General features: G+C 36.1%; 1 protein-coding gene across 1 annotated transcript; it reads left to right on the top strand.

Annotated features, from left to right (window-relative positions):
- Window positions 1-2887: 2887 nt before the first annotated feature.
- On the top strand, window positions 2888-8249 carry LOC115209521 (motor neuron and pancreas homeobox protein 1-like). The gene is made up of 3 exons (XM_029777950.2): window positions 2888-2942; window positions 3052-3212; window positions 7377-8249. Exons 1-3 carry the CDS (start codon window positions 2888-2890, stop codon window positions 7794-7796), a joined length of 636 nt encoding a protein of 211 aa, XP_029633810.1. The 3' UTR covers window positions 7797-8249.
- Window positions 8250-10558: the final 2309 nt, after the last annotated feature.

Below are 10558 nucleotides of genomic sequence, written 5' to 3'. Positions count from 1 at the left end.
GTCCGGCGAATATGCTGGGTTGGGCATTCAAACTGCTCCAGTATTTAGAATGTTATCCTCACTGTATGTGGCCGAGCATTATCCTGATGGAAGAACACCTCTTGTCTTGAAACCAAAAGATGGTCGTTTTTCTTCTAGCGCTGACTTAAGCTCAAGCTACTTGCAGTAGATCTCCATTGTTATTGTTTTATTGTTTAGTTTGGGTTTAGAAGTTCAAAGTGGACTAAACCTTTCATATACCACCAAAAAGATAATAACATCTTACATGAGTGAAGACCTTCTTTAGCCTGGGGTGCTGATGTTTCTCCTTTCCCTACCCAATATCTTCGGCGCTTGACATTTTTATAGAGAACTCATTTCTCGTCACCAGTCAATTTCCGTTTTAAAAAGGTTCATTCGTGTGATGTGACAGCACTGAAGAGCTCACATTCCCTCTCTGTGCGCGATTAGATTCGAAAAGTTTGTGAGGAACCCATTGACCCAATTTGCTGACTTTTCCGATGGCATACAGGTGTCGATGAATGGTTGAATGACTAAATCCAAGCTTCTCTGCTAGTTCCTCAACAGTTACGATGGGATTTTGTTGCATCAGGGTTTGCAGGACGTCCTCGTCGAGATCTACAGGTCTTTCAGAACGAGGCTCGTCTTCTAGACTCTAGTTTCCAGCTTGGAATTTCTGAAACCACCGTTGAGACTGGCTTACGTTTATTGTCCGATTCCTGTATACTGCATTAATATTCTCCTCGAACATTCCGTTGCATTGTTGCTTTTATTGAACTCATAACGCAAAACTATGCCGAGTATGCTCATTTGTCACTATCATTATAGCTTTGGAAAATAAGTGTTAAAATCGAACTGCACTCTTCAAAACTTGCGCTAAAAATAAGTACACGGTAAAATTACTACCTGCTTTTATAGCAAGTTGATGCAGGTAGTTTATCCCGTCCCCCTCCGACTTTTAGCTCATGCAACTGAAAAGCCGTATTAATTATGGTATAACCCAATATATGCGTGAGTCTGTATATGTGTGTGTGTGTGTGTGTGTGCATGTGTGTATATGTATTTGTCATATATATATGTGCGTGTGTCTGTATATACACGTACATTCACATATACATTCATATATATATATATATATATATATATAATATATATATATATATATATATATTATATATATATATATATATACATCTATAAGATTTACTCTGTGACCCTCACTATTCTCCCGCCTCACTCAATCTCAAAAATTTTTTGATAAATATAAAAAATAACGAATAACATGAGAAATAATTGAGATCCATCCATCCATCCATCCATCGTACCCCACGACACTTAGTTTGGACAGACTGGACTATTTAAATGGATATGAGCTTATTGACACAAGGAAAAACAACAATATATAACTGTAGCAACAACAACAACAACAACAACCATAACGGCGGCAACAACAACAACAAACAATAACTAGCAACGCGAACAAGAACAAAATTAATGGTAAAATATTGCAGTTGGCAGACAAACTCTGCACAAGACACGGAACGGAATGTTCTGGAATTGTTGAAAATATACTGCAATAGCTTACATAAATAATTCATGTACGTTCAGAAATACGAAAAAGAAGAAAATAACAAATAGACTTGACCATTCATTCATTCATCATATCGGAATTATAAAATATTGCTGAGAGTAGGAATGTGTTGAGGGGAGTGATGGGTGATTAAAGAAGGTCGTCATATATATATGTATATATGTATATGCACATATACATACGTATATACGTATGTATATAGACATATATGCATATGATGTGCGTACTCTCTCACACACACACGCACATCGTATATACTCGTGTATAAGTACATTCGGAGAGTAGCAGAGAGGCAGATTGAATGAGCGACAAAAGCAAGACACATGCACACATACATACATACACATCCACACAGACATATATATGCATATGTATATATGTGTGTGTGTATACACACACACTCACACGCGCGCACACAAACACACACACACACACACACACACACACACACACATTCACAGTGATGAAGAAAAAAAGGAGAAATAGTAAAATGACTTCCTAATTTTAGAACAGAAGCTGTTTCATTTTATTCAATCTCAATAAGGTTGATGTTTCGAAATCTGATGGCTCTGTCATATTAAAATTATAGACACACACACACACACATACACACACACACACACACACACACACACACACGCACACACACACACACACACACACACAAACACACACACACATACACATGCGTACACACATGCACATACAACGCTCACGTTCTTTCTTTCATTCTCTTTCTCTCTCTCACTCTCACACACACATACACATATGCATGTGTAGCCTCATTACATTTGACTAATTGTTCGATGCTATTTCGAGCAAATATGGAGCTTCTGTACGTTAGCTCAATCTACTAGATCTCGCAAGCCAAATCCCCTTAAAATCACACAGTACAGTTTTATACAAAGAAATGGCACATTGCACACTGTAATCTTAGGTACTTCATAAACAGACGACATGGTCATGACAGCTTGCTTTTGATCATACTTCTTTTGCGGCAAAATTTGACCTGATACAAAAAAAAACAAAAAAACTGCCAACAACACCAGCACTAACATTCTAATCAATAGAAGAGAAAAATAATGAGTGAAGCGAATGAATTGGACCTCTATGTTGTTGTTCAATCTGTTAGAAATAGCAGCCAATCATTAGATAATTGCGATAGCGGTCATAGAAAATGTTATGGTGACGTCTAGAAAATCATTGAAATTATGTCTGCTCGATTAGAGTTAAACTGGAGATAAATTACAATCAACAGAAATGAGTCACGTGATTGAATCTATCTCATCATACGTCATGAATGTATCACCGCTTGTTATATTTGCTCAACAACAACCGCTGCGTAAAACAAGTATGCAGTTAGTTAATCTTATAAAACTGAATCGACTAAGTTGATAGCTTTCTTGATACGATGTGTGTTTATGTGCCTACTTATGTAGTTATTTTATTTCTTTTTCAAGGTCAGGGTCAGCCGAACATTGTTGGTAAGACGCGGAGACCAAGAACAGCATTTACAAGCCAACAGCTTTTAGAACTTGAACGACAGTTCAAACTCAACAAATACCTTTCCAGACCAAAACGTTTTGAAGTCGCCACGTCATTAATGCTGACGGAAACACAGGTAATCACTCTTTCTTTATACTTATCTTCTCACCTACCTATCTACCTACCTACCTACATACATACATACATACATACATACATACATACATACATACATACATACATACATACATACATACATACATAAGACTTTTAGACATACTAGGTTGAGTCAAAAGTTTTCATTAATAGTTCAAGCAAAGCACATACGAGAAGCGTTTATTCATCAAAATATATCTCATCATATTCTATTATCTGTTGCCAACATTTGGCTGGTTTAGAGGCAAAAATTTCCGTACACCCATTTTCAACCTCATCCATATTGTTGAACCTCCATCCGTGTAGGAAATTAGCCATGGCTCGGAAAGGTGGTAATCTGATAGTGCAATGTCCGGCCTGTAGGCAGAGTGAAACAGTAATTCGAGTTCCTCAAGTTAATCAAGTTTGCGCTTGGTTATATTGACAGTATGTGCTGGGACATTGCCATGCTGAAGGAGTGTGCATCTTCGATTGATCGAGGCTTGGTGGGGTGCTTTTAAAGCACCATATACTCGTTACAGTTGTTGATCATAAAAAAGTTTGCATTCACAGCATGACCGTCTGGGACAAGGACAAAATGCAATACCACCTCGAAGTACTTCCAAACACACAGCATGACCTTCCGTTTAAACCACCCTTATTTGACAACAGGTTCTAAAGCCTGACCGTCACGAAGCGATATTTCTCTTATTAGAATTGCGAAAGTAGAGCCATTTTCGTCCCCATTTAAAATTCGACGCCAAAACCAGGCGTCCTGAAGGTTTGACCGCAGTTGTTTGCAAATGCTCACACATCGTTGTAATTGGTCGTTCATTCATTCATTGTTCGACCGTGGTCGAGACAATGGAATTTACTATGTTGCGCCAGACTTCACGGTCCATCATAGCATTACGGAGGTCCTGTTGCTGGATGCCTGTATCCCTGGAGATTACATCAGGGTAGGAGAGTGTGGCGCTCCTGGTGTTGCGAGTAGATGGCTTCCAGAGGAGAAGAGTAGAAATTACTTCTTTTTCAGCTCTACAACAATGTCCAGCAAACTGGACTCTCCTACCTTTCACAAGAGATGACACAGGTGGTAATTTCCCATATATTTGCATTTTAGTTGGATGGCGCCTCCACGAGAGATTTTGAGCTCTCATAAGGAGGCGAGTGTAGGTTCCATCCAACCGCCTCTCAAGCTTCTTTGATAACGTCCATTGGTCGTTAGTCAGGTTATGAGGAGCTTTTCGACGGCATCTGTTCATAAGGCCGAGCTTACGGAGGAATCGATTGATAGTTCTTTGTCAAAGACAAAGTTCTGCCGACAATGTAAGTGTTCTTGGGCTTGGTTGTTCAGCCTTTTCAAGCAAGGTCTCATCTCCCATAGCAGCTAATCTCCATAGTTTTCCACATACTACGAAGATGCAAAAGAATAGAAAGGACATAGATTAAGTTACTCGTACTCCGTCTAAAAAGTTGCGATCGTCACGGTTGGAGTTCTTTCGGTCGGTTTGCTTGATAAATCTAAACAATAACAACATCAATAGTAGCACATATTTTCAACAGAACGTACTTCCTGACTAGCAGAAAGTCGAGGAGTTAATATACAAGATGTGGGCTGTAACGTCTAAAGAACGCCATGGAAACAGATGAAAGTTTTTTAAGCTATAGCTAATTGAAGTTCATAAACTCAGTATATTATGCGAATGTAAGCGTATACAGATATACTTGTAGATAATACATACAAACTTACATATATAGATATACACACACACATATACACCAAGAAACATATGTACATATACATATATCTACATATATATATATATATATATATATATATATATATATATATATATATATATATATACAGAGAGAGAGAGAGAGAGAGAGAGAGAGAGAGATGTAATCATGTATAAATGTACATGTAGACTTGTGTGTGTGTGTATTATTCTTTTATTCTTTTACTTGTTTCAGTCATTTGACTGCGGCCATGCTGGAGCGCCGCCTTTAGTCGAACAAATCGACCCCTTGATAGATTCATTGTAATCCTAGTGCTTATTTTATCGGTCTCCTTTGCCGAACCGCTAAGTTACGGGGACTTAAACACACCAACATCGGTTATCGAGCGATGATGAGGGGATAAACACAGACACACAAATACACACATATGCATATATATACGACGGGCTTCTTTCGGTTTCCGTCTACCAAATCCACCCACAAGGCTTGGGTTGGCCGGAGGCTGTAGTGGAAGACACTTGCCACGCAGTGGGACTAAACCCGGAACCATGTAGTTGGGAAACAAGCTTCTTACCACACAGCCATATACACACACATACACATGTTCGTGTATTTGTGAATATATGTACATGTGAATGTGTATGCATATGTGTGCATATATAAATAGTGTGTATGTTAGTATGTATATATGTAAAGATGATATGCATCCTCTCTATATATATGTATATATATATATGCAGAGAGACAGAGAGAGATAAAGAAAGACAAGAAAGAAAGAAGAAAGAAAGAAAGAAAGAAAGAAAGAAAGAAGAAAGAAAGAAAGAAGGAAAGGGAAGTAGAGAGAACGATAATGCATTCATGAGCCATGCATGTCTTAGTTGCCACCGTCAAGTGCATGCAAAGTAAACAGACGGTATTGTTATATAAAACCTCGTATGGACACTTAAAGGTGAAAGGAAATTGACCTGACGTCAGCTTTATGTACTACCACCCTATGACACGTGGTACCCGACAGTATACGGCAGTGTTTTTTTTATATATGCCGCCGTCTTCGCTCTTTCACATGTTTGTCTTTCTTCAAATGTTTCTTATTATAGAATAATTACAAGACAAACAATTACGTTTACGTATCCTTGTATTTCCATATGTAAGTGTGGTGTGATATAGAGGGTAACAACGTGCGATGGCGGAATATATAACATGAGTGTATGTGTGTGAAAGTTGCTTACCTTAGAACACGGAGAATGCTGTTCTTTGATCTCTGAAAACAGATTGCTGGTAATTACCTGACAGTATTTGTTTATTCAATAAGTAATATGCAAGATAATCTACTTTTTGAGAAGTGCATACACACACACACACACTCTCTCTCTCTCTCTCTCTCTCTCACACACACACACACAGAGACACATATGTATATATACAGAGAGAGAGAGAGGGGGGAGGGAGAGAGGAGAGAGAGCGAGAGGGAGAGAGAGACAGCCAGATGGAGAAAGAGAACGAAAGAGACAGTGATAGAGAGAGACAGCTGCAGGTGTAGCTCTGTGCATAAGACACAGTGTTTGCTTGCCAAACACATGGTTTTGGGTTCAGTCCCACTGCATGATTTCTTGGATAAGTGTCAAATACTATAGCTCCGGGCTGACCAAGTCTTTGTAAATGAATTTTGTTTACGGAAACTGTAAGAAGCCTTTCGTGTTTGTATATATATATATATTGATAGAAATGGTAAGACATCAAAAGAATGAAAGAGACCTCGATATTATGTAAATAGAGAAATTTATCTGTAAATGTAATAGGTAACAAATATTCGGTAGCTATGATAAAACTCCGAGTTTCGGCTGCCGGGTGGAAATCCACGCCGCCATCTCTTCAGTTATCCGGCCAACTAAAGCTCGGAGTTTTATCATGGCTACCGAATAATTGTATACATATATACATATATGCACATATACATACAAACATATATATATATATATATATATATATATATATATATATATATATATATACATACGCTCACACTTGCACATATATACATGCACACTTACCACACATCTAGAGAAAGACAGAGGAATGTGCAGACAATAGAAAAGAACCCTCGACACGTGTTGTAAAGTTTATATGTATATATGTATGCATGCATGTGTATTTGCACTTCAAATCAGTTTGTATTACCCAGTTTCACTGTAGTCAAAAAACATTCCTGATCTTTGGAATGCATGCTTCTGATTAACAAAACTTTCATTGGTTGTTTTTGGCTCATTGGTTGGATCAGTTTATGCAATGGGATTGATAGCGACGATGATCATAACCCTAGGACTGGAGACAGTAATAATACAAATATTGTTGTTCTTAATTTCTTAATGCAAAATAAGCTTCTTATTAAGTTTTCTTTTTCTTTTCGGTTTCTCTCCAACAGGTGAAAATTTGGTTTCAAAATCGTCGGATGAAATGGAAACGAAGCAAAAAAGCAGCCCTTGAAGCGAAAGCTAAAGCAATAGCTGATAAAAACGATGCTAAAAACGAGAGCAGATGTGACTCTAATGGCGGCAATGCTGACGGATCAGACGATCAAGATGGAAAAGACAGTATGATCCCGTTAGTTGTCGATGACATTGGACCAGACGACTCGTTGCAACCAGTTGATGCCAGAATCAAGAAAATGGAATGTGAATCAAATGACTCGAATTTTAATCGGTTACCCTTGCATCCACCCCCTGTCGTTTGCATCAACAGTCCGAAATCGACAGAATCAGATACATTGAAGACTCCAGCGGCAAGCGTTGCTCAAGTAATACCCACTGTCCAGTGTAACATTGTGCAACCAACGAGAGGATAATTATAATGATATTGTTGCTTTACTGTGTTGGAACACAGAAGAATAAATAAATAAATAAATAAATAAATATATGAAATTACAAATAAAAGAAAAAGCAAAACAAAATTAAACATTTTCATGAAAAGCTATAGAAAAAGTAAAATGCAAAAGAAATGTTTAAACATTCCTATCTCCAGCGAACTGTTTGCCTAAAATGAACACTTTTGCAAGCACAGAGAAAGCAACAAGTCTTACATTCATGTGTGTGAACACATACATACAGACATGTGTGTGTGTGTATGTGTGTGTGTGCGAATGTGTGTGTGTGTGTGTGTGTGCGCGGCGCGCGTGTGTGTGTGTGTGTGTGTGTGTGTGCAAGAGAAAGAAAAAACAAGAGAGAGAGACACAGACTTTAGACAAGAAATGATGATAGGTCTGATTGAATTTGCGACTAGAAGAAAGAATTGAATAAAGCAAAAAACTGAAATACCTTCAAGACCAACCAAAAATAAAAGCAAAACCAAACAGCAAATGATTACTGTTCCATTGGATTTTGAAACTGTCTGCATTGAAAATTATCTCCCTTATGTTTGGTTATGGAGGAGTCTCTTAATTCTCTTTGATCTGCTTGTCTTTATCACACACACACACACACACACACACACTTTGTTACTCCCTCCCAAGCTTTTTCTCCCTTACTCAGTCTGTCTCATTTCTTCTATCTCCATTATTGTCTCAACATTCCAACATTTTTTTCTGTTATTTTTCCCATCATTCACTGCAATATTCAAATACGTTGCAATTACTAACTGTCGCGAGCAGCCTCAATCAAAGACATACTCCCAGACAAAAACGTCCTATAAAAATGCACCAGTAATAAGACATTGTTCAGCCGTCATTAGTAACCATTAGTGACAAAGAAAAACAAAATACAGCTCTTTCTGTCACCGGATAGAAGCCATCAGGAAAGAGTGGACTTATTTTGTTCACTTTATCAAGTCGGGAAATAATAATAACAATAATTATAACAATTAAAATTATAATTATAAATGTATGTATAATAATGACAACAAACATTACAGCAGAGACTGTTTATAAAGAATTTCAGTGTATCAATTAACATCGATTCATTCTCCTAATATAAATAAACAAATATCAAACTCCGATTGCATATTATTGAGGCGATGAACAAAATGAAAACACGAAAATATGAGAAAAAAAATTACAAAAAACAAAATCCTATACACAGGAACATGTCTATAAGATTGTACATCCATCCATGTGTGTATGTGTGCGTGCGTGTATATACATATATATATATATATATAATATATATATATATATAATATATATATATATATATATATAATATATATATATATATATATATATATAAATGTAAAAGTATATGTGTCTGTATGTATGTACGAATATGCGTTATATACATCCTCTACTCCACGAATTTCCAAAACTCTCAAGCATATGATTAGCAAACACAAGTCCCTGTATACAGAAGAGTCGCTTTACCACCACCCAACATGGTAAAACAATTTTTGTGGTGGGGATATTTTAGTCAACCCCAGAATATAATATCATGTCCATCTCCATTTTAACTTCTACTTACTTATTATAATAATCATTATTATTATTATTATTATTATTATTATTATTATTATTATTATTATTATTATTATTATTATTATTATTATTATTATTATTATTATTACCATTATTATTATTATTATTATTAACATTATTATTTTGAAAAAATGATATTAAATCCTCCACTCCCCAGAAATTGTACTTCCTTCACTATGTCCAGTGTTTGGTATTCGACTATTTCAACGCGAGTGACATCAGGTTATTGTGTATAAATCGCATTTTAACTTGTCTCTCGCTTTGTTCGTTGACTCTTTTTCAGTATATTTTCTATTTATTGTAAAAGTTGTATATGCTATGTGATGCACACTGAAACAAAAATAACAAAAGAAAACTACAACAGCAACAGTGATAATACAAAAAAAAAATGCCTCGTCCCTCAAAAATCACAAGAATTTTTGTTCCTTAATCTGGTGTTAAAAAATATTTTAAATCGGATAAATGAATTATGGATTAAAAGAGGGCTGAAGGATATTCACATCAAGATTATATAAAATACATAAAATGGACAGTCACGTATACACGCACACATATACATACACACTTATACAGGCATACACACACGCACATACGCTAATACACATAAACGTGATTCAACCAGACACAAACCTCACACACAAAATTGTTAACCATGACACTGGTCCAAACATAGTATCAGAGAAAGGTATTCATGCACCCTTGAAGAAACAATAACAACAACAACAACAATAATAATAATATCAATAATAATAATAATAACAATGATAATAATGATAATAATAAATTCAAAAAAGTACAATGACAAAATAAATTAAAATTTTGAATTGAAATTAAGTTTTTACTTGCTTTATGTTATTCATACCAGCCAACCTTTTTGTCGTTGTCTAAAATGTTTGGTTAACTTGAAAAGTGTTGTTAGTATATTATTTCATTGGTTTCAGTGATTTGATTGCAGTAATGCGTAAGTTTTTTAAGGCTTTTAGACAATCATATCCACTATAAATATATATCCACAATATATCTCAATCTAGTATTTATTTTTTGCAATTCCAAAGCATAAAGCAATGTAACTTGACGGACTACTTGCACCGATGTACACGTACACACATACACACACATACACGTATGCACACTCACACACAAGC

This window comes from Octopus sinensis, linkage group LG3 (genome assembly GCF_006345805.1).
Source record: "Octopus sinensis linkage group LG3, ASM634580v1, whole genome shotgun sequence".
Lineage (NCBI taxonomy): Eukaryota > Metazoa > Mollusca > Cephalopoda > Octopoda > Octopodidae > Octopus > Octopus sinensis.
Note: the sequence above shows the minus strand (reverse complement) of the source record. Positions and strands in the feature narration are given on the sequence as shown.